At 32.6% G+C, this 25,975-nt stretch overlaps 2 protein-coding genes across 2 annotated transcripts; both read left to right on the top strand.

The window, feature by feature from the left end:
* The first annotated feature begins 1,172 nt into the window (after positions 1-1,172).
* Positions 1,173-21,000, top strand: LOC146531003 (uncharacterized). Its single transcript, XM_085199773.1, has 16 exons — positions 1,173-1,222; positions 4,489-4,658; positions 5,344-5,504; positions 8,507-8,877; positions 9,066-9,289; positions 9,801-9,903; positions 15,648-15,775; positions 15,998-16,288; positions 16,617-16,901; positions 17,233-17,723; positions 18,147-18,330; positions 18,538-18,733; positions 18,889-19,658; positions 19,917-20,106; positions 20,323-20,436; positions 20,892-21,000. The coding sequence occupies exons 1-16, from the start codon at positions 1,180-1,182 to the stop codon at positions 20,960-20,962; spliced, it is 3,792 nt and encodes a 1,263-aa protein (XP_085055899.1). The 5' UTR covers positions 1,173-1,179; the 3' UTR covers positions 20,963-21,000.
* Positions 21,001-22,252: 1,252 nt separating this feature from the next.
* Positions 22,253-25,044, top strand: LOC146531002 (uncharacterized). Its single transcript, XM_085199445.1, has one exon. The coding sequence runs from the start codon at positions 23,904-23,906 to the stop codon at positions 24,996-24,998; it is 1,095 nt and encodes a 364-aa protein (XP_085055571.1). The 5' UTR covers positions 22,253-23,903; the 3' UTR covers positions 24,999-25,044.
* Positions 25,045-25,975: the final 931 nt, after the last annotated feature.

Raw genomic sequence — 25,975 nt, 5'->3', positions numbered from 1 at the left:
CCATATCGTACCGACCTGGAAACACTGCCGCGGGTAGGCCGTTCCACAGTTCGGTGGCGCGTGGAAGGAAACGCACTTATTAAAACTTCTCTACTTTCCAGATATGAAGGGCTAGGGGACCGAGTCCAATGCTACACTTTATATAACTAACTATACCGGGTGGAAGCGTCAGCGCACCTTTTACGGGAACAGCATATAGGTTAAAATATTTCAAACCCATACCTAAAGAAATTAAACAAGATGTTATATATATTGTTATATGATTAAACATCATCCCTGTATTTCCATATTTGTATTTCGTGTGACGCAAGTACGCATAGATACAAATAACGCATACACTTACTACTACAAAAATACTACTAAAGGTACAACTTTGAACTTTATCGCCAATACGTACGACTCCATTTCGGAATGAGGCGTGTGCGGCGGTGTCCCTTTGATAGGTTATTTGTGCCTGCTTCGTCCTTAATAAATGGCGTTTTATTTTAGAACCATAATTTTATTATTTATTTTGTTTGTAAAAAAAATAATTTTCATTTTTGGGAAAAAGAAATATTGTATTAGGCTTTTATAGAGTTGTTAAAACTGCGGTTTCATTTAAAGTGGTGCTGATAAAAACACTGTATAATACCTAGACTGTAAACATTAGAGTTAAATTCGAGGCCATCGTGGCGCAGAGGGCCGGCATGTGACTACGTATGCGACGGTTCTAGATTCGTTCCGTACTTGGGGGGGACAAAGGTAAAGTCTCGAACACATGTGTCGAAGAACGGAGTGTTTTAACATAAATTAGTTTTGAACTACCCACTATATGGTTTATACAAGGAGAATGAATGAAAACAATACGAAAATAGGACAATAGATTTATCGTGCGAAGGTTGACATACCTAGTCGAAGGCTATTCACATGTAGATGTAAATCTTTTATATCTTTAGGTATATATATATGCCTTTGTAATGTCACTACAACTGTTTTTATTTCCCTTGTTTATTCTTAAGTTAGTTTATTTCACTTTTAAAAATAAATTAATAGTTTTAAAATAAAACACACATTTTTAAGGATTTCGGCACTTCAAAATCAGCACGAAAAATTTCCTTCCTTCTAAAGCATTTAAAATGTATAATAAAACAATATTTTATTACCGTTAGTCTTCAGTCAACTGCGAGATTTCTTGTTGAGATGTCTTATATTGAGTTCAGCGTGAACGGACAAGCATGTTCAGGTAGCGTTTATTTACATATAAGTAGTATTTCAATAATAAAATATTATTTTCAATAGCCTTAAAATGGATTTTGGTCTCTTAATATAAAATTAAATATTTAAAAAAAATATAAATATTTTTTTAGTACTTAAATTTATTATTTTAATATATTGCTCAAATATATTCCATTTTCATTTATTCATGAAGTAGGACAATATGGTAGATTATTATTTTCTGTAATAGCTAAAAAAACGTCTAATACAGTCCGTATTAACATTAGGTTTCCAGGTTTACCCTGCTATGTGCGGATAGAGCGTGAGGCGAAAAAATTAAAGTAATAGGCATTTTATCTTTTTCAACCGACTTCTGTAAAAGGAGGAAGTTATGCATTCGACTGTATTTTTTTTATGTTTGTTCCCCCAGAATTTTTAACTGGGTATACCGATTTTGATAATATTTTTTTTATTCTAAAGCTGGTGCTTCGTCGTCGGTTTTACGTGTGATTCCATTTTAATTTGGTCTGTTTCTGCCAATAGAAAGAAAATTACATACTTAAGTCTTAAATTTGGCGACAAATGGACAAATAAGTATATATAACGCCACCCGATTTCGATGAAACTTTTTTATTAGAAAGGATACACTTGATGGGTAGTTTGATGAGAGTTTAGTTAGATTCTGATTATGAAATCCGGAATGAAGTCGGTTTTTTTACTAAACTACAAACAATTTAATTTTATAGTGTTATAATAAATTACTTTAAACTTCCCGGACCTACATAATTTTACACATAAATAATAAACATGCATATCTTTACATACAATTATTAACAGTTATGTTTTTCCTTTATACTAGTAGTAACTTTATTTAACTTTTTTACAGATTTCGATATGATTGTTTTTTTTGTAGAACATAAAAATATTTCAAGAGAAATAGAACATAAAAATATTTCATTTTCAAATATTGAGTAAACCGTAAGAACTTATTTCTTTCGTTCTTTTGCAATATTTTACAAACTTGACTTCAATGACTTAAAATTTTGGGCGTTGAATGGGGAACAGGTTGTCTTAACATTACGTTCCCTCTGCTTAACTGGCTACTAGAAACTGAAGGTGTAAAAAAATAAAAATTTAACAACCATCACACAACCATGGCGTATTGGCGTAACCACATCCTGACGATAAAATAAGTCTTTTCGTGCGATTTTGGAAGTCATTCGCTTTAATACTAAATTTGTATAAAAATAAAAAAATAGGTACCTAAGTATACCTATCGCATACGGGCTTACGACGTAATAACGTAACGTATAGCACGTTTTTTCTACTACTATTAAGTTTTTTTTAACTTCACGTTATATCCTGCACGTAACAGGGTAGGTAAAGGGAATCCGGGAACCTAAAGTGAAGTGAAGGTACTCCGTTCCCATTAAGACATATTCGTTCCCCACTTCCCCACCAAAGAAGAAAAGTGGGAAACGGATATGTCTTAATATATGTCTAGAGGCATTAGGTGAGAGTGTCGCAATATGTCGCCTTTACAGTCATACGCCCCAACCTGGCCTATTAAGTTATTTAAGTATAATATAAGAAAAATCCTTCGAACTGTGAACGTAAGAAAAATCTTGTTTCTTTTATTCGTTTGCACGTAACTACCGTAATAGGTTCATAATAACGGACGTTACTTGTTTCGATATGATTATTATAATGAGACGCTTGTCTCTTACAGACTTCATATTTTTGCTAAGTATTTTTTTTTGTTAAATTATAACATTCAATATATTACTAACATTTAGACTCTCTTATTTTTTTAAACTATTATCTACGATTTTGTTCTTTCTTGTTCTGTTTATAAAGAAATATATAGGAAAAAGAAACTAGATATATAATCGTAATGAGACCGTCTAAACTTAGTAGGTACTTTAATATTTAAAATGACTTTAGTTAACATCTGCGTAACCTCAGACTTTTTTTTTAAATCTGCCCTAATATTTTACGTATATTATTATTTATTATTCGGTGATTTTTCTTTCGGCTTATTGCAATAGCCTATAATTTGTTGATTTTTAAGTTAGGCCACGTTTGTTTTGAGAGCACAATGGAATATTATTTTTAAAGACAACAAATACGTCTTTTTATTTATTTAACACACTTTTAAAGTAATTTAATGACATTTATGCATTAATTCAAGTTTTTAAATGAGGTCGTGAAAAAGTTTCGTTTTCTTGTTATTTCGTGTAACATGTAGAGTCATTGTAAGCGTATAGTAATCATGTTAATTTTTAGTCCATTGAAAATAAGACTAAAGATATATAAAATTCTCTCTCTTTTCTCTCCTCTTTATTCTCTCTCTTCTTTATTTCTTTCGTAATGTTCGGATTTTTTTTTAGTATTTTAAGATATTAGTTTTACAAATATTACTCTCACATACAGCTCTAATATTAGATGATGTTACAGAAAACTGTATTTAGTAATGACAAGAAATAAATAACAATTACTCCAATAAAAAAGTATTTTGTGTTAATTAAAAAAAAATTCAAAGTGATAAAAAACTGACACTATAGATATGATATAATACATGTTTTACATTACTCACAAAATGATATGAAACATGCGATAAAGGAAAAACGTAAATAATTTACCAATTTTAATTCATGTAAAGCTGAAAAAAATTCTAGCTGAAATAGAAAGTATCTAGATATCAAACTTTTTTACCATCGTAGTTGTAGTAATACATATTTCTTATTCTTTTGTAAATGTTTCTTGCTGTATAATTTCTTTCACATTGTTTCAATTGTGGAATATAATAAATAAATTATATTTATTACAATTAAAGACATATATATTTCCTAATTTTCTTTGCAAAAATCATTTGTTTAGTTTTTTAATGCAACCTTTTGCACCCTTAAAATTTCACCCTTTTTTTGTTTCCCTCTTAATTTTTGTGAACACACCCAAGGGTGTGACTGTAACGCGACGGGTGTGGGTTCGATCCCCACTCGAGGAAGTGAAATATTTATTTACATTTATATTTCCATTTCTTCGCTCTGGTGTCTGAGGCAAAGCGCGGCGTTGAGTTCTGCCACTCAACACGCAATGCCTCCAGAGTTCGGCAGAAAGTGGGGAACGTAGTGTCTTAACACTAGGTTCTCTCTACCTACCCTACTGTGTGCGGGTTACAGCGTGAAGCCGATTTTTTTGTATATCTGCAGATATTATGGGTTAAGTAAGAAATGGTGTTATTTTAAGATATTTATTTGTCAATTTCTTTAATATTTTTCTATTCTCTTTCAGTAAACTGCTCAACCCACGCCAACACCACGTTGAATGCGTACCTCAGGTACCACTTAGGCCTCCCTGGTACAAAGGCGATGTGCCATCAGGGAGTATGTGGCTCTTGTATAGTTAATGTTACTGCTAAAAGGCAAACTTCTGGTGCTGTAGAGTTTTTTAGTGTCAATTCTGTAAGTAAATATGAGGTATATTAGCAAACTTGTGACTAATATAGTTTTTAAAATATGTTATTCTAATTTTCTTTGTAAATAAGCAGTGATTTTGACGGTTACTACTTTTATAATTTATATTTATCTAGATACTAGAATTAGGTATGTTGCAAACAACATATCTGATATAATCGAAGGTAATATAATCTTTTGAATTGTTTAATTTAATATGGTACTTTTTTCATATAAGTATACAGGGTGGAATTGTCAGCACCACTTTAAATGAAACCACAGTTTTACTTACTCTATAAAATCCTAATATAATTCAGAAAAAAATAAATCCCAAAAAGGAAAGTTTTTTTTTAAATTTAAACAAAATAAATAATAAAATTATCGTTTTAAAATAAAACGCCATTTTTAAGGTATAAAATAAACACGCACACACACACCTGTCAAAACGGCAACGTCGCACACGTATGTGTGCGTCACACGAAATACAAGTGTAGATAAAAATCGTGAAATGAAAAAAAAAATCTACGTCCAAACTTTTACCTTATATGTAGTTTCAGTAAAAGGAGCGCTGCCTCTACCATCTGTATAATATATTTTTTAAAATAAACATATTTTGTTTACATATTATCATTTATTTAATAAACATCTAGGCACTTCAAACAAATAATAATTAACCCATTGCAAAACCTTTTAGTGTCTAGTGCTTATATTTTCTTGTCACGGATGGGACATCACTACAGTGGAGAGTGTAGGGAATAGACGCGATGGCTACAATGAGATACAAAAGCGTTTTTCTTTCTACAACGGCACCCAATGTGGATACTGTACGCCGGGATGGGTAATGTCGTTAAATAGGTTAGTATTATTATGCAATATTTTAATACAATTTACAAAAATAATATAATCGTATTATACGGTTGGTACGGCGTTGAGTTTCGTCACTCAACACGCAATGCCTCCAGAATCCGGCGGAAAGTAGAAAGCGGAGAGATTAACACTAGGCTCCCTCTGCCTGAAGCTGAAATAATGAAATTATTTTATTATTGTTAACGAGAATGTTCCATTAAACAAATAGTTTAAATATTTATTAAGTCTCGTTTAACGACTTTAATTTGTCATTTGCGTTACAATTTAAAAATAAAAGTAAAGCGACCTCGTAACACATGTTTGTCTTAAGCGTGAAGGTCAATCTCTTGTTATTTTGTAGGAAACATTAAATATTAATTTGTGACATAACATATATTATATATGGCAATATTAGGTATAGAATTTTTAATCTATGGGAAATGTCATGCGAGTCCCTTTGACACCGTTGTCGCCTCTGATCTTAAACGCGACTTTCGACTTCCACTCGGAGGAATAAATTATTTTCATGTCCTCACTTTGGTGAGAAGGCTAAGCGTGGCGTTCAGTTTCAACACTTAACCCACATGGTCACGCATATTGGCATGAAAGCCTACTCTGGTATAGGCGTAAAACCGTACAACTGATTCTCTTAGAAAAACAAAAAACACTAAGAGAGAGATTTCCTGAAATATGTTAACATACTTATAGGAATAGGACATAAATAGATTTAAGAGTAAAACTATGCGTCAAATGTACTAAGCAAGTTAAGTCGCAAGCCATAATTTGTTGTATAAGCTAGTTTTTTGTGAACTCTACTATCGTGATAACATTCCCCGTATAATCTATTAAAATCATGTTAATGCCATATCAAAAGATAGGATAGAACTGTAGAAAAATCGTCTTTTACTTCTGCTTCACGCTGTATCCCGCACACAGCAGGGGGAACATAGTGTCAAGACATTCTGTTTGCCACATCCCGCCGAATTTTTCGTGGCATTGTAGCATTGCATTCTGACATGAAAAATTCGGCGTTAAGTAGCGCCTCTCAACACGCAGTCTCGATTTCGAGCGTAAAGTCCCCCCTTATTCCTCCAGGCTATTTTGGCACTAGGTTAATTCAGCTTTTTCTACTGTTGCAGGATAAATATTTTAAAAATTTTTTTTACAGCAAATCAACCATTACGTCTACGACTTTAAAATAGTTACTTAAATATTTGCAACATAAAAGACATTAATTCAAAATTTACTTTGTATTGTTGAATTTTGTTAACATAAATAATTATATTTAAACAGCTTTAATAATTTGCAAATGACGCATTATATTTTAAATATTATTTGGTTAGGTGAAAAATTATGTTAAATACACTGTGAAAAATTATGTTAATACTTGTGTTAAAATTAAAAATATATAATATTGTAGGTAAAGTAGGTAGTTCCAGAATTTAATTTCTGTTTCTATTTATGTAATAGGAACATCAGTTTTACGCTGTATCTCGCACACAGCAGGGTAGGTAGAGGGAACCTAGTGTTAAGGCACTTCGTTCCCCACTTTCTGAGGAATTCTGGAGACTTTGCGTGTTGAGTGTAATAGGAACATATAATATTTTTTTCCATTTATTATAGACTTTTGTTATTTATCTAATAATCTAATGGCACATAGCATGGCATATATATGCATAATTTTTTTTAATGATTCTGATAAATGATGGAATTAAATTTATATTATTTAAACAACTGTAGACATCTGTTTCGAAGTAAATAATTTTAACAGTTAAGTATCTATGGTATATGAGTAGCATTTCTTACGCTATATATTTCTTTTATTAGGTAGGTATATTATGTATTTACAATTGCTACACTGCGTTACAAATATTTTTTTATTACAGAAGCAATGAAAATCTTTCTTGTTTCACATTATTTTTCTTGCTCATGCGTAGCGCAACACAAACATATTCGTGATTTTGGCGAGAATTGACGCGAATTATAATACGAGTTTGCGTTGCCATAGCAACGTGTATGCCACTTTATAAACATAAAAGTGTAAATATTTTCAAATCTTTGGTAGTAATGTTTTATTTATTGATTTAATGTACTTTATAAGCATCCAAAGGACCGTCGTGGCGCAGCGGCACAAAGGTGTGACTGTAACGCGACGGTTGTGGGTTCAATCCCCACTCGAGGAAATGAAATATTTATTTAAATTTATATTTCCATTTCTTCGCTCTGGTGTCGAGGCAAAGCGCGGCGTTGAGTTCTGCTACAACACGCAAAGCCTCCAGCCAAATTCGACGGAAAGTGGGGAACGAACACTAGGTTCCCTCTGCCTACCTTGATATGTGCGGGATACAGCATGATTATTTAATTATTGAAAAATATTAGCGTTATGCACTTCTACATATAAAGGATAAATGTGATAAATTTCATATTCCCATTCGCGCAATTATTGTAAAAAGGTGTCCAAAGATTTTGCTTCACGTATTAATTACATAAAGATTATTTAATGTCAAACAAAACGCAATTTCATAATAATTAATCGTTTAGTTCAGTTCTTTAAACATCGCGTTTCAAATCGCAATTAATTCAACTAGATATCTATGGATAGTCACGCACTTTAGTACGACGGCTTCTAACTTAATTACTGTAGATAATTACTTCAGAAAAAAAATAAATACAAATATAAATAAATACTGACAATCCTATATAATCGACTTCTTTTTCAAAAAGGAGGAGGTTCAATATTCGTTAACAGTATTTTGTTTTCATGTTTTTTATTATGTTTGTTGGTTGATTTCTCAGTCATTTGTGGACTGGTCTTATAAATTCTTTTTTATTTGAAAGAGGGTACCTTCCTTTTGGTCCCATTATCATCAAGTCAGGATCTAATAATGATTTTTTTTTTAAATTTTTAATAATTTATATTGATACTTGTTGAGCGGAGTGTCTTCAAACTAGGTTTCTAGGTACCCTCTGCCTAACCTGTATTTATTCTAATTTTTTTGTTTTTTTTTTAGCCTTCTACCTAAAAAGCTAACAAAAGCCGAACTAGAGAACTCCTTCGCCAGTAACACCTGCAGGTGCACTGGATACAGGGGCATTTTGAATGCTATACAAACATTCGGTGTAGATTCAAATCCAGCATACGTGCACGACATAGAAGAAATTACTACTTGCCTTAAAGATAAGAATAAAATATGCGACCGTCGTTGCTCCGTGAGCAGCGACTGGAGCGTGATGAGCGATGAGAAAACTGTTACTGACATGATTGTACTGAACTGTGGACAAACTATCTTCATTAAAGTTTTTGATGAAGATCAAATTTTCCAAGTGTTAAAAACTTATGGCACCGATTCGTATATGCTTATTGATGGCAACACCGGCAAAGGTAAGTTTGTCGACGTTTCGTTTGTTTTTATATGAAAGTGTCATAATAATTAATAATGATTTGTTTATTATCAAGCGACAATTGTGGATATATTTTTTTATAATAATTTCACCTATATATAATAAAGAAAATTATGTATGTTTTATTATTTTCCAAACAGCTACTATAATTTTCATTATTTTTTGCAGCGGTTATAAAAAATTTCGCATACGCCACAGTTCTGGTAGACATTAGCGATGTGACTTCACTAAAACAGTATTACATCGATCAAAATCTAGTTCTTGGGGCCAATATATCTATACAAGACTGTATGGATATATTTAAAACAATATCGCTAAACTCAGGAGATTTTTCATACTTAGAAGAGTTTTATAAACACATGGACTTAGTTGCAAATATTCCAGTTAGAAAGGTAACATTTACACAGATTAACAGTTTTACACAGATTTTTTAAAATTAATTTCAAATTTGTTTTTATTTTTAATATCTTAAATACCATAGCAGAGGGGTCGTAGTGGCGCAACGACAATGCGTGTGACTGTTAACAACGGCTGTAGGTTCGATCCCTACTCGGGGGCTTGAATTATTTTCATTCGCTCTGGTTGCAAGACAAAGCGCGATTTCGAAAATTAGGCTCTGTGTGGTGGATGGAGTACCATGACAGTTAACATCAGGTTTTCTCTGCCAACCCTGGTATAGGTTATGCGGAATAGAGCATTCCATAAATTGGTTACAAAAATAATATTTCATTGAATTGATTAAAACTTTAATTTGCAATAAAGTCATTCGGATTAGTTAATAAATAATAGCGAAAGTATTATGGGACTTACTTATTAAAAATAAGGATAGAGATGTGCAGCTCAGAAAAAAATATTTTTACTATAAGCGTGATATTATTACACTGAAAAGTTTTTTTTTTCCAGATTGGGTCCTTGGCTGGTAACTTGATGTTGAAGCATATGATACCATCTTATCAATCAGACATCTTCCTTCTCTTCGAGGCAGTGGGAGCCGTGATTAATATACGTGAGTTATTTCCTTAGTAATTAATCTTTCCTCCAGGATCTCCGGTTTTACTGTGACTTATAACCTTGGATCCATCTCTAAGTAACCATAGGCAAAGGGCCAGAGATTTTTGGTTACTGGAGGAAATATGGAACATATTGAAAACTAAATTGAGGCTATGGAAGTTTGGAAATATTTACTATTATACTATTATACAGTCGACACGGAGTCTACATGCAAATTGTTAGAAACGTCGGGTTTTCCAAAAATGTTTAACACTCAACGGTCAACCGAAACTCTTAAAAGATTTTCATTTAAAATATGTAAAATGGGTGTAAAATCGAGAGAATCAAAGATTTTTTTACGGTATATTTAATTTAAGTCGTCATCTAAATGTAATAATTATTTATTCTTAATAATAAATGGCCATCATGATCCCACTCCTCCTCCTCGCTTTAGATAAAGCGCGACGTCGAGTTCAACCGCCACTCAACTAAAACACGGAACGGAGGTTTCCTCTACCTGCCATAGGAATACCTGCCATAGGAATAGGAATAGGGAAATTAATAATTCACGTTATTACTTTAATCATGCTACACTAATCAGATTAATGCTGGCTCTGGTTACAGTAAATGTTACATATTATATACATACTAGTGGACCCGGACGCGGCTACGCCTGCTTCAACTATAAGAATATTTATTAAATATATTCATTAAATTATTTTCAATTTTCAATAGAATTAGTAAGAAAATATAAGTTTAATAATCAAAAAGAATAATAAGTAGATACACATTATTAGAAAAAAATATCTGAGTTATTGAAATTAACCAACAAAAGGATTAAAAGTTACTAAAGGATAGATATTCTTAATATTAGAAAAAGTACCTAAAGTTTTCCTTGAGTGCGTACATAGATATCGACTCTACGAAATAACAACATTTCTCTCTATAAAGCAGGATAATTTTAGCGGGCAATATCAAATAAAATAAGAAGAGAACCAAAGTGTAGCTTAAATTAATTATAAACAGCAAATAATTACATAAACATTTACAATAGTTCGAAAATGTATGAAAATTTATAAAACCCGCCCGTTCGCGTCGGATATACTGAGCCGCCCGTAGGCTAGGTCATTTGGAATCAGTGACATCTCCTTAATTATTGATTAGAATGTTATACAGTAAACTATAATTTCAATCTAGATAAAATAAATGTTAATAGTGACTATTATATTTATTTTCATAAGGATGAATATCAAAATGTCGCGGTAACGGTTGCGTAGCGACGCGACGGTTGTTATTAACATGGCAGAATAAATTGCATGTCAAATTAGAAAGTACTTTAAAATATATTAGTATATATGTGTAATGTAATGTTATATAGCCTATAGCACTTCTGAAGAATGCAGCTTTCATACAAAACAAAAACAATGAAAATCGGACCAGTAGATCCAGAGATCTTAGCGTTCAAACAAACAAACAAACAAACAAACAAACAAACTCTTCCGCTTTATTATATTAGTATAGAAGTATAGATAATACTGATTGTTCCTGCGATTAGATACACCTTTTGTACGATTTCAAATGTTTATTGAATTTGTATTTCGGTTTCATGTTTGAAAATAGTGAAAAAGACTAAAAATAAGACTAAAATTACATAATTTTAATGATTCTAGTGTTAGATTTAATATTAATATTAGAGAAATATCTACGTGAGTAAAAATATCTTAAACTTTGTATTTAAAAACTATTTTATTAAAATAAAATACAATTATTATTAAAACTAGTTCTTAACTATAAGAGTGCTGGTAGTGGAATCCGCCTTATCCCTAAGGTTGGTCGGCTTTAATACAAGTTCGGGTGTCCCCACCCCTTTGGCTGGTTTCCCACGATGCTTTGTTTCTCATGGAGTTATTATATGAAAATTCCTCGAAGTCGAAAATCATCGAGCCTATTGTCATCGACATCCAAATGTTCATCTGCCCCAACATGTGCAGCAGGGTTCTCGTAATGCTTTTAAAGAACTTTCTCTCGGAGTCATAAATCTACCAAGGGCCCACATGCCGTCGGGCGCTTGTTTTATATTTATTATCTTTTATTTAAACCATGTGTTACAACAATGCTAGACTAGGTTGACTGTCCCCCTCCAAATTCGAAGTACATGTTTCGAACTAAACCTGGATCTGAGAATTTAAGCATAAATTAGGCATATCAATATAGTAATAGTTATAATAGTTGTCAACCATATTATACTATGTCGTGATTTTCATAGTTAAATGTTGGAATTTCATTTATTCTCCATTTCCATTAGCTGTAATTCTTTTTCCATCGATGGTTTTTTCCATTTGACATCTTCCGCTATTCACAAGTATTCTTTTATAAAATATTTCCTTTGCATATTAATGTTCTAGTTCAGTATAATCTTCGACATCATATATTGTATGCTATAATTACCGTTCACATTATAGGATAGGAACAGGGAAGGTTGTATTGGATAGTAGGTACAATATTTCATATTTTCTATATACTACTTTACACAATTATCAATAAAAAATCATATTAAATTTACAATACAATCTAGTATTTACTGAAACAATTTTTATTTTAATATGTTCTAAAATAATATGTATACTTTGATATCTGTGATTTACATCTTTCTAATTTATGTATAATAATTTTTATTTCTAACTTATATAATTATTGTATAGCACTTTCCATCTAATATTTGAGTAGGTTTTACTACATTTTCCGAAGGGTCTAACTACTTGAACTTATATCCGAAAGTATAGAGGATTCTGAAACAATTAGTTCCTCTACGTGATAAATTTTTCCATTGCTTATTTTATATTTTTTATGCGGTTCTATACTTAAGATTTTGTATGGACCCAGAAATCTTGATTTCGTTTTGTGCCTATCTATCATTGAATTTTTTAAATAAACCTTATCATCTATTTTAAATACTTTTGGAGGCTGAATCAATCTATCATTCCTATAACTCTTTTGTTTTCTACATAATTCACAATTTAAAATATATTTCTTAATAATCTTTCGCATATTTTCAAAATAATATTTTTTCCGTAATTGCTTATAAACACTTTTAATACCTGCATGTTTATTATTTAATAAATGACACTCTTTAATTAAATGTAATTGTTCCTCTTTTTTATCTATCTCTATTAAAAACTTAGTATATCTTATTGGCTTAAACTTACTATGACCAAAATATTTCCTATATACTTCTAAAACTTTATAATATAATTTTTCATTAGGTATTATAAACGCATATTTTTCTTTACTTAAATATTCTAACATAAAATTTTTAATAACTTTTTCCTCATTATTTGGTGGAATATAAAAATACCACATACTTTTTTTCATATTTCGCGTTTTCGTTAGGCGCACTTTCAAATACTACACGTCTCAAACGTTTCGGTGGATAACTGTTAATAATTGGTATGCCACTATCACTGTCTTGTTGGCATGAATCTATTGTATTACTTAATGTTTTATTATCTGAAAGTAGTGAATTGGACTCAGTATTTACAGTAGAGTCCGTTTTACATGGTGTACTGTCTAACGATATTTCCTCATCGCAATGAGCTTGTAATGAATCCGAGCTCGTCTGGAATATTTCAATTATATTTAATGCATCTGCATCGTGATTCTCTTTATCTTTCACATGTTCTATACTATGTGATGTTTTATCGCGGTTGGCAACTTCGTGAAAATTTAAATTAATATTATCAGAATTAATTTCATGGTGGAATACTTCCTCAGCAACAATATCTTTCCCTAAATTGATCTGACCAGGACGCAATGGAGGGGCTGATTGCATTGAAACATCCCCCATTTCCTGCGGGGTCCTATTTGTATTAGGATGATATTGATTCCTTTTAAAATAACTATTCTGCGGCCTAGTAAAAAAATTATTTGCATTCGGAGTCCATTGATTTTTATTATGGTTGTAATTATTATTATTATAAAAATTATTATTATAATTATGTCGCATCGGAAAATTATTCGATCGCGATGTAGACGGATTAATATGTCTCTGGTTATAATTATAGTTCGGTTTATATTGCGAATACCCATTTTGATGTACATTACGCGGCGGCGGTAAAACACTATAAAAATTTTGTTTAAAGTTGTCATATCTCCCTTCTGCTTCTAATTGCAATATTCTAGTTGCTGTTTCATTAAAATTACAGTTAGATACATATATTTGGTCATGATACGGTAAACTTTTTCTTAAGGTATTCTGGGCGGTATTTATGTACGGCTCCATCACCTCATCTACTAAAAGTTTTTCACTATATTTATCTAATAATTTACTTCTAATAAAAAATAACTTTTGTTTTAATTCGAATATTAAATCTTTATATAAACCTTTTCTCCTAACATTTGCTAACTCTATTAATAACGTATTTAAATCTCTATTATCTCCGCATTCTCTTTTTAATGCTAATTCTATATTATTCCATTTTAAATTATGCTCAATCATAGATATTGATATAACAGCTTTAGATTCTAATTTACTTAATAATAACATAATATTTTGTGGTGTATCTCCACCCGCTATCTGTAGCCATTGCTTAGCACAGTTAATATAATTATATAAAGTAAATGCATCGCCATTATACGAAGGGACGAACGAAAGTAAGGTTTTTGGATCCATTGTTTAATGTAAACACGGGACTCTAAAATGGTAGGACGACTGACTCGCGCTACTTTCACTACTCTCACTATCAGAAGGAGAGTGAATAACACTACTAGTATTCCTATAGCTATTATATACAAAAGTTGGGAGTTTCAGATGGGAAGGAATGGTGACAAAGATAATGCTACTTGGTACTTACAGAATGCTCTCGACGGCAGCTTCCTTGATCATTTTCTTCCACTGATAACAGTATTTTTACGTATTTATATGGTTTCGTTGCCTAGCCATAGTCTTGAGAGACTTCGCGAAACTTTTGCGGAATTACTTATGATTGCGCGTTTTGTTCACTTAGCTAGGCCCCACCGATGGGCGCCAGTAAAAATATCTTAAACTTTGTATTTAAAAACTATTTTATTAAAATAAAATACAATTATTATTAAAACTAGTTCTTAACTATAAGAGTGCTGGTAGTGGAATCCGCCTTATCCCTAAGGTTGGTCGGCTTTAATACAAGTTCGGGTGTCCCCACCCCTTTGGCTGGTTTCCCACGATGCTTTGTTTCTCATGGAGTTATTATATGAAAATTCCTCGAAGTCGAAAATCATCGAGCCTATTGTCATCGACATCCAAATGTTCATCTGCCCCAACATGTGCAGCAGGGTTCTCGTAATGCTTTTAAAGAACTTTCTCTCGGAGTCATAAATCTACCAAGGGCCCACATGCCGTCGGGCGCTTGTTTTATATTTATTATCTTTTATTTAAACCATGTGTTACAACAATGCTAGACTAGGTTGACTCGTGTATATATATATTAGGAGACTATTCATCTGCAAGAACCCCTCTTCGGGTGAAGGCATCCTCCAAAAGACTCCAAAAGGGGCCATGACTGTCTGTCCTGAGCAACTTGAATCAAGTGGGGGCCATCTACTCTAATTATATCGTTCTGCCATTTCGCGTGAGGTCTCTTGGATCTCTAAACTTCTATAATGATATCCAAAAACATTCCAATCTGTTAAACTTTATAATTAATACAAAACTTCCTTAGTTTTAAATTTGTATATCCTTTTTATATTTAATAAGTAAGTATATTCAAGTGCAATTTTCTACAGGTAGCAGTAACGGGGAAACTACAAAATTAACTTTGCCTAACTTCCTGAATTATGATATGAAAGGAAAATTGATAGTAAACTTGGAACTACCGCCGCAAGGGTCTAATTATATTTTCAGAAGTTATAAGGTACGATATATTATCAACAAATTATAATAATAATATTGAAGGTTCGATTCTCACTCGAGGAAATGAAATATTTTTTTTTATTTCTTCGCTCTAAGGTCGAGGTTAAGTGAGTCCCTTCATTCAACACGCAATGCCTCCAGAATTCGGGGGAAAGTGGGGAACGGAGTGTCTTAACACTAGGTTCCCTCTGCCTACCCTGCTATGTAACTCTTTATTTTCTAGATAATGCCGAGAAGTCAAAACGCACTAGCATTAGTCAATGCTGCTTTTAACATAAAAATGAACATGAGTACCAGTGTCATAGAAAAGGCTTCAATTGTTTATGGAAATATTTCCGCTGATTTTATACATGCAACTAAACTAGAGAATTATTTGGAAAGAAAAAATGTTTTCAATAACCAAATATTGCAAGGCGCTATACAAGTGTTGAGTAAGGAATTGTTTCCAAAGGCGGAACCCCCGAAGCCTTCTCCAGAGATGCGAAAGAAGTTAGCAATCGATTTGTTTTATAAGGTAAGTTGATTAAATTATACTTGTTGGCTATATAAAACGGTAATTTTATAAAAAGTGATGGTTTAATTATTGCCCTTATATAATATGCCTTTATTGATAAAACAATATAAATAATTATTAATTTTTCCCATTGTTTGTGTTTATTTATAAGCGACTTTTTTACAATATCTGTGTAATAGGCGGAAAATGAAAAATGAATTTTTTCTCTTCTCTCTTTTCTTCTTTGCCTACCTTAATATAGGTAAACAAATGATAATAGATACGTAGAATAGAAAAACGTCAACATATCTTTATCTAATTTCTTAATACATAATTCTATTGTTGATAGTTCGTCCTGAGCATTTGTCCATCGAATATAATCAATGCCCGATATAAGTCCGGCGGGGTGTCGAACGTGCGACCCGTATCCAGCGGCTACCATGACTTCCAAGCTGACCCCTCATTGTTTCCTCTGAACCAACCGTTGGAAAAGTTAGAAGGTGTTATTCAAAGTTCTGGAGAAGCGCAATATGTGAATGATATTCCACCACATCCTAATCAAGTGTTCGCAGCGTTCGTCCTTTCGAAAGTACACGCTGGTTCTGTCGATGTTGTCGATAAGGAAGATATTTTGGTGAGTTATACGTTTAAATAATAATAATAATAATAATAATAATAATAATAGTATATAATAAATATATATTTTAGGTATTTGAAGTATATATTTTTTTAAACATAAGTGTCATAGTGGCCGCTCGTTTCTCACTCAAAGCGACAAAGCGCGGCGTTGAGTTCCGCCACTCAACACGCAATTGGTCAAGAATTTGTTGGAAAATGGGAAACGAAAGTGTCATAATGGAGAACGAAGTGACTTTATAGAGTCTAAATAGAGTTCGCAGGTTCCCTCTGCTTACCCTGCTATGTGCGAGCTTGCTAATAAAATCAAATAATAAAAATATTTGCAGAAATTGGAAGGCGTGTCCGCCGTATTCACGGCTAAAGACATAAAGGGTGTGAACTCATTCACGTACCCTGGTTTCCAATTACAAACAGATGATGAAGAAATATTGGCAGATCAAAATATCAAATACTTCGGTCAGCCCGTCGCTATAGTAGTAGCTTGTAACGAAGATTTAGCAGTTAAAGCTGCTGAATTAGTTAAAGTTACATATAAAAATGTGCCAGATACGCCACCAGTTTTAACTATAGATGATGCTAAAAAGGATAGTAAGAGAATATTTACTGGTTCCACTATAGAGCCTAAAAGCAGAGGGAATAATGTAAAGAAAGTGGTGAAGGGTGTGTATGAAATACACGCACAATATCATTATTATCTGGAGCCGTTGACCTGCGTGGTGGTGCCCGTGGATAAAGGGTTGGAGGTGTACGATGCGTCACAGTGGATGGACTTGACTCAGGCCGCTATAGCTCGGAGTTTGAATATCTCTGAGAGTCTGTAAGTATGTAGTAGTAGTATGTGTATGTAGTTAAAATGTTTATATTAAATATTGTAAAGCAATATTTAATATAAACATTTGAACTAACGTCTCGTCGTCGATACTATCGTGGATTATTCAAATCACTTGTTGTTTTCACATTTTAGTCGCTAATAAAAAGTTTTTAAAAACTTTAAATACATTATTTAGTAAAAAATGTAATATCATTTCTAAGTGTTATTTAATATAGTTCGTAGTAGAGTGCTATTTGCTTTTATATATTATGAAAAAAATATTGACGAAATACTTAGACTAACGCCACCCGTCACTCCCGTTCGAATCTTAGAAGATGACAAATTTCAGCCTTCTACTTTACGTAGTCGTCTGTGCGTTGTCTCTCAGAAAAGAAAGAAATTTATGTATATTTTATTATATTATAACAGAGTGACCGTAATAGTACGCCGCCTTGGAGGTGGTTTTGGAGGTAAGCTAAGTCGTGGGGTGCAGGTAGCTTGCGGAGCAGCTCTCGTTGTCAGCGAGATGGACGTGCCTTGCCGTTTTATATTACCGATGTCAACTAATCTCACCATTGCTGGACGCAGGTTGCCGTGCAAGTGCGAATATGAGGTAATGTATGGTATACAGTGTTTTTATCTTCACCAAATTAAATGAAAGTACAGTTTTAAATAGAAAAAGTGATTTTTATCAAAGAAAATAAAATTAATAAAATTATTGTTGTAAAATAAAATGTCATTTGCTAAGAATGCACACGCCTTATCTCTTTACTTCATAATCAGTTTTTTTAACAAAAAACAATATATTTTTCCGAACTAGGCAGGAGTAGATGATGATGGCAAAATTCAATATTTAAATGCCGTAATAACTGAAGATGATGGGTTCTCCCATAACGAAAATATATTAAGTTACACTGCTGAAGGTTTCCCTAATTGCTACAACAAGGATTATTTTAATCTGAAAACCTTTGCCGTACTCACCGACAAGCCCTCTAATACGTTTGCTAGGGCTCCCGGTAAGTTGTATATCCATGTAACATAAGGAACGAAAGACATCTTGATTGATTTTATTCTCTTAATATGTGATATAAGTACTAAATATAAAGCTTTTCTTATATATATATTTTTAAATATTATATGAATATTTACCATTTATTTTTATAATTATTAGGTACAATGGAAGGCATTGCATGTATAGAGAATATAATGGAACATATAGCTGTCGCTGTACAAAAAGATCCAACTGACGTTCGTCTAGCTAACATGAGAACAGAGGATAACGATTTACCTTCACTCATTGAAAATCTTAAAATGAAAGCTGATTACGATAAAAGACTTGACGAAGTTAAAAAGTTTAATAAAAGCCAAAGATGGTATAAAAGAGCAATAAAGATCAATGTCATGTTGTTCCCTGTAGTATTTTATGGTAATTACACAGCCATGGTGTCCATATATCGAGGGGATGGCACCGTAACAGTTACTACTGGTGGTATCGAAATGGGTCAAGGTGTAAACACGAAGGCCGCCCAAGTTTGTGCCTACGAACTAGGTATTCCTGTAGCATCCGTGTCTGTATTGCCAAGTTATTCTTTCGTAGCTGCTAATAATGTCTTCTCAGGATCCAGTATAGTCAGCGAGAGTGTGTGCTACTCTATTATTCGTGCTTGTAATATACTTAAGGAAAGATTACAGCCTATAAAGGACAAGTTGAGCAATCCAACTTGGTTCGAATTGATAAAGAAAGCTGGAGAGGAAGAAATAGATTTGACAGCCAGTTACATGATGAATGAAAAAGAGCCGGACCTCTCTGGATATAGTGCGTTTTCGGTCTCTATTTTGGAAGTAGAACTCAATTGTTTAACAGGAAGGTTTGAGATCATTCGTGTGGATATATTGGAGGATGCAGGATTGAGTGCCAATCCCAAGCTGGATATTGGACAGGTATTACTTACAGTTTTTGTTCTATAATGTAATAATAGTTATTGATTTAATGAAAATGTAAAAATAAACAATTTAACTTTATTATTTTATCCTATTATATATTTTTTAATTTTCGTCACGTACTCTACTTTTCTAATCTTTAATTTTTTTTAACCTAAGTGGTAGGAAAAAAGATAATCAAATTATAACAATATAATAACTAAAACTGTAATGACATGTTCTTATATTGGTCATACACGTTTTTAACTCCGCTTTCAGGTAGAAGGAGCGTACGTCCAAGGCGCTAGTTACTTTACATATGAAGATTTCAAATTCAGCCCTCAAGGCGAACTCTTGAACAACGACGCGCTCAGCTACGAGGTGTACCTCGCTAAGGACATTCCTATTGATATGAGAGTGTATTTACGATACAATTCCAAAAATCCTAAAGGAGTCTTAGGGGCCAAAGGTATTATTAATAAAATTGTACTATATATATACATATATCTACAACTTATTTGATACCGCTTGAATGTGACCATAAGTAGGGCACAAAAAATACAATATAAAATGTATGTAGGTAATTGTAAATTTGAGAAAAAAAAAAAACTATACAAGTCTTTGATTTCTAGTAAATGAGTGATAAATTTATTATATAAGTGCTACTATATATGTATATTTCTAGCTGTGGGTGAGATGGGTATTTGTTTGTCGCACGGCATTCTGTATGCGCTGCGAGATTGCATCATGGAGTCGCGCAAGGACTCCGGGTACGACCCCACAGAGTGGATCGATATTGGTAAAGTAATATTTAATAATTATACTATAGCTATAGCTTTTTACTTCTAGTTGAAAGTACGTACTGGCTTGGTGTTAAGGTCTTACAACAGATTTATCCTATTGTAGAAAAGTAAAAACAAATTGTGTTCATGTTTTTTACTTCTTAATTATCAAATCTATTTTAAGGTAAATAAATAATTTGTTAATCAAAAAATTTTTTGAAACTAACAAGATATTCTCAGCAGAACTGAGCAGCAGATCTTTTGTAGGACTGGGACTAATGTAATTCTATGTAGGTAATTTGGCGATTCAAAACTGCTTGTAATCCGCCTAATTGATAGAAGAATATTTTAATTTTGATTTTGAAATAAATATAAGTATCTAGCGTATAATACGCCATAGAAATGTTTAATTGTTGTACATACTATCGTAGTAACTTAATAAAATATTAAGTATATTTTTCTCCTTTTGCAGAAATACCTATGACCACAGAATCCATATTAAATGCATTGGATGTTAAAACAAGTGAGTTTCTTTTAAGCTAAAAGGTAAAAAGTCATTATTGTAATGAATCAAAATGTATTAATATAATGAAGTTATCAAAATAATAATTATCTTGTTTTATTTACATACTAAATTAACAGAAATAAACATTTCAAATATCTCTATAATTTCAAAAAAACTATAGAATAGAAAAACGACGATTTCGTTTGCCAAAACAAGGCATACAGAAATAACTTTTCCTACATAGTAGGTACGTAGATTGAACTCCCAACATTACATAATTTTTGAGACGCTGACGTTGACTTGTTGAGTAAGCATTATGAATTTATGAATGAGATCGTGGAATTCTTCTCTAAGCTTTGTGTGGTGACTGATGAGAGATGGAAAATAGTTCCAAGGTGAGAATAAATTTAAAGTACATATAATGATATTAATAAGAAATTTACCATTTTTGAACATCTGCGTATCTGACGTTAGACCAATCATCTTAATCCAAATGTTGATGTTCAATAAGCAATTTTAAAGAGGCAGTTAAAACCTTAGGAATTGAAGGTTTTTTTACTTTTGTTTGAAAAAAGACTAAAATCATTGTCACAATTAACTGATGTTCCAGAATGTTCATGAACAAACTCATCATTTATACAGTCGCTATCCCCTACCATAAGCGATGTGACATCATCGTTATTAAAATCAGCACTCATGTGACAATGGTTCCCATTCTGGCGTGCAACTGTTTCTCGAAGCCACCGATTTCCTTCTAGCAATTTCTTTGAAACACTACCTTTCCGCTGTCTTGACCTTTCTTTCCCTCTCGACGGTGTTTACGCCTTAAATCATTTGACGACGAAAAACTACTTCAACTGGAACTTGAAGCTAAGCCTTGAAGCTAAGGGGCTTCGCCGCTGCTGATTCGGTGAGGAAGAAGTTCCCGGATCCTCGGAGACTATATTGTTTTCCATGCTAAACACAAAAAGAGAACACTATTTTTCGAAAAAAAAGGAAAGATCGATTAACTTTTGTCAAGAAATTATCAATTAGCTACATGAAACAAAAGCGTTAACATATAGCGTTAGCGAAAGTAAGTTAGTTAGTTCTAAATGGTAAATTAGTGAAATTTCTAAAGGCAAGAATAAGAATAGGGCTCTTCGTCACTAGTACTTAATTAATTTCAGGTTTTACAGTTCAGTAACATAATCAACGATTAAATAGCATTCTTTCTCATCTAAATGATTCTATACTAAGAAGCTGCCCTTGTAAACGTAATAATATTTCCTCTCCCCTTCCTTTTTTTCTTCCCTTCTTTTTCCTCTTCCCCCCGGACCACCGTAAGTAAGGTACAAACGTGTCTAGAGTCCGTGTTAATTTGTTTAATAAACGAATAATTAAAATTTAAGTGAATAAATTCATCTTCATATAATAGGAGAGCATAAACTGAAGAAGCTTAACTATAAGCAACATTTGTTCCTGCTCGCCTGGTACTTTCGACTCCGCCCAAGTGAGTGAATACTGCTTTTAATATATATCCATCCAATCTGCGCAAACGCACACCCCACCTGGCAGCTGGATCCGCCCTACTGCTTGGAGTTGTCCACGCCCCTTTAATGCAATTGGATCATCTTCAAGCAACAAGTGGCAGCTGCAGTCGCTCCTCATTTGTCGAATTCTACGGTTAGCAATCACCTCTCCACTTATACTACCCTGGTGCTCCAAAATGGAATATACTCTAAATAAATCACTCTCAGACACAGATATCATCAATACTTTGGGACAAAATGACACTCCTCCTAACTTTGTGTCGACCAGAAACAAAAGGAAAAGGAATGACGACTCTTCAGTCGAATTTTCATCCTTCAAAGAGGAAATTAAAGATATGATTTCAAGTTTGTTATCAGGTCAAAACCAAGAATTTAAGCAGAATTTAGCACTCTTGAAAGAAATCCAAACTACTAATAAAAACATAGAAAACTAACTCCATAGCTTTCCTTTCCTCCCAAAACGAGGAATTTCAGAGAAAAATTACTGGCTTGGAGCATCAGATTAAGGAGGATAGAAAATATATAACTGTTCTGGAAGATAAGATCGAAGAAATGCAGAGGTATAGTCGTAAAACAAATTTTGAAATTAAAAATGTGCCCAAACAAGTAAACGAATCCAAAGAAGATTTAATTAACATGGTTACATCATTATCTAACACCATTGACTGTCGCTTAAACGCATCTGACATACGCGACATCTATAGAGTGCGCCTAAAAAAGGAAAATGTAATAAATACTCCGATCGTAGTAGAAACTTCGTCGACTCTGTTAAAGAATAAAGTTATAAGATTATGTAAGACATTTAATATTAAACAAAAAAATAAACTTTGTGCCAAGCATCTCGTTCTGCATTCTTCTGTGGATACACCAATTTTTATTACGGAACAGTTAACTACCATGGCATCACGCTTATATTTTCTAGCACGCGACCTTACAAGATCTAAAACTTATAAATATTGCTGGACTGCCTACGGAAAAGTTTATGTGAGAAAGGAAGATACATCTCCCATCATACAGATACAAAATGAAGCACAAATTCACAAGCTCTCACAGGGAATATGACTAGAATCAGACTCTTTTAACGTTTATTATGCTGAGGTGCTACATGTATTTTACTCTCTAAGAATATTTAATTTTTATATTTCGTTACTAGTAACGATAACGTTTATTTTTGTACCTTTTTTATTTTGTTCTAACTATATTTGCTATATCTATAACTTGGTAAGCAAACTTAATATATCAATGTTAATATTTTATTTACTAATCTTAATATATCTTAAAATTACACATCATTCATATAATCAACACAAACACATACTCGAGCATATGGTTCACCAAATAATATCGAAAATAAGCACACATAATATATATTGGGATAATACTCTTGGCTTCTTCTTCTTATTTTACCCCGAATGGATAAGCACTCTATTTTTTATTTTTGATCTAAATGGATCACAATTCATTTAAAACGTTACAAGATATTGACCACACGGTTATTACGTGCTCTACACTATGTGATATTGAGGAGCTAACAAACATGAAGGTAAATAGTAATGATTTCACGATTGTGTCGCAGAATATAAGGAGTATCTACAATAACTTGAATGATTTTCAAATAACTTTGTCACAATTAAATTTTTGCGTAGATATTTTAGTTTTAACAGAATGCAGATTAAACTCATCTAAAGAAGTGCCGCGTCTCCCTAATTATAACGTATTTACAACATCTCAGCATATTAACCAAAACGACGGTGTAGTTTTCTACGTCAAAAACACTCTTAATGCCAATACCCAGCAAATAAGACTTACGCAAGCTACATGTTTACAATTAAACACTGACGACACATTGATCCTAGGGATTTATAGATCGCCTTCAAATCCTAACGCAACGAACTTTATAAGTTCCTTGAGTAATCACTTAGAAACTATTAAGTCATACAAAAATATTATTATTACGGGAGATTTAAACATAAATATTATAACTAAGCCTAATGAGAACTCGAACGACTATAATAATAGACACAATTACCTTTTAATGTTATCTACGCATGGGCTTCTCCCTGGGCATTCACTTCCAACTCGAGGTGTTAACTGCTTAGATCACTTCATGTTAAAACTGTATAAAAATATATATTCATCATATATAGCAGTCATTAATACGTCTACAACTGACCACTCTACAATTCTATTAAAACTTTCTCTGCTATGTAGTGTTAATCGATGCCCTAAGACAAAAAAGTTCACTGATTTCAGCAAGGCTCTTTCGATGTTAGCTGAAAAAAATTTAACAGCTTTGTTATGTTGTGAAGGTCCTAATCTTGTTACTGAATTGCTTATTTCTAAAGTGACAGAGTCATTGAACGAAAGTTCTTATGTAAAACATATCCCAAAGAAAAATCGTTCTATTAAACCGTGGATTACACCTGGCATTCTGCGATGTATTCGGAACAGAAACCAGATGCAAAAAAAGCTAAAAAATAACCCAGATTGTGAAATAATGACAATCGCTTTTAAAAGATACCGTACTCATTGCAACAATTAATAAAAAAGGCTAAAAGAAAATATGATAGTGAACAATTAATGTCATGTACTAAAAATCTAAAAAAACTCTGGGACAAAATTAGAGCCATAACTCCTTTAAAGCCCTCTATGTCAAATTGCGATAGGCTTTTGAATGTAAAACCAACTCCAACAGATTCCGTGAATTATATTAACGATTACTTTGCGAATATCGGAAAACAGCTTGCAGATAATATACTTTTAAAATTAACTAAAGAAAATAACATTCAACCTCTTATAAAATCTACGTCATTTTCTTTCGTACTGCTTGATTCGGACATTAAAGAAATAGATTCCATTATTATGAATTTGAAATCTGATAGTGCCCCTGGTTGGGATAACATTCCAACGACATTTTTAAAATTAGTCAGACATATCCTTAGCCCTATAATCTGTCATCTAGCGAACCTATGTTTCAAACTAGGAACCTTCCCTACTCTAATAAAACAATCAATTATAACACCAGTTCACAAGGGAGGGGATAAATGTAATATTAATAACTACAGACCTATTTCAGTTTTACCATCTATTGCCAAAGTTATAGAAAAGCTACTAAACTCAAGACTACTTAATTATATGGAAAAATTTAATATTATCTCTAATTCACAGTATGGCTTTCGACGCAAAAAAAGTACTGAAGATGCCATTGTGACACTAACTTCTCATATTTCCGACAGTATTGATAAAGGCAAGAAGTGCTTAACCGTCTTTCTAGACCTAAAAAAAGCCTTTCACACAGTCTCCGCTCCTATTCTGCTGCAAAAACTCGAGAGTGTCGGTATAAGAGGTACTCCCCTGTTATTATTTCAAGACTACCTAAGTAACAGGAAACAGCGAGTAAAAATTGGTGAATATACAAGTAGCGACTGTCCCGTAAGCTTCGGTATTCCCCAAGGAAGCGTGTTGGGGCCATCTCTATTTTTAATTTACGTGAATGACTTGCTAACTATGAATATTAAG

Source organism: Heliconius melpomene, chromosome 16 (assembly GCF_056956725.1).
Source record: "Heliconius melpomene rosina isolate 202511_hmr_F chromosome 16, ASM5695672v1, whole genome shotgun sequence".
Lineage (NCBI taxonomy): Eukaryota > Metazoa > Arthropoda > Insecta > Lepidoptera > Nymphalidae > Heliconius > Heliconius melpomene.
Note: the sequence above shows the minus strand (reverse complement) of the source record. Positions and strands in the feature narration are given on the sequence as shown.

Coding starts and splice junctions, on each gene's coding strand:
- LOC146531003 (XM_085199773.1), top strand. CDS start 1,180: ATGTCTTATATTGAGTTCAGCGTGAACGGACAAGCATGTTCAG. Junction 1,223..4,488: donor GAACGGACAAGCATGTTCAG/GTAGCGTTTATT, acceptor ATTCTCTTTCAG/TAAACTGCTCAACCCACGCC. Junction 9,904..15,647: donor GGGAGCCGTGATTAATATAC/GTGAGTTATTTC, acceptor AATTTTCTACAG/GTAGCAGTAACGGGGAAACT.
- LOC146531002 (XM_085199445.1), top strand. CDS start 23,904: ATGGATCACAATTCATTTAAAACGTTACAAGATATTGACCACACGGTT.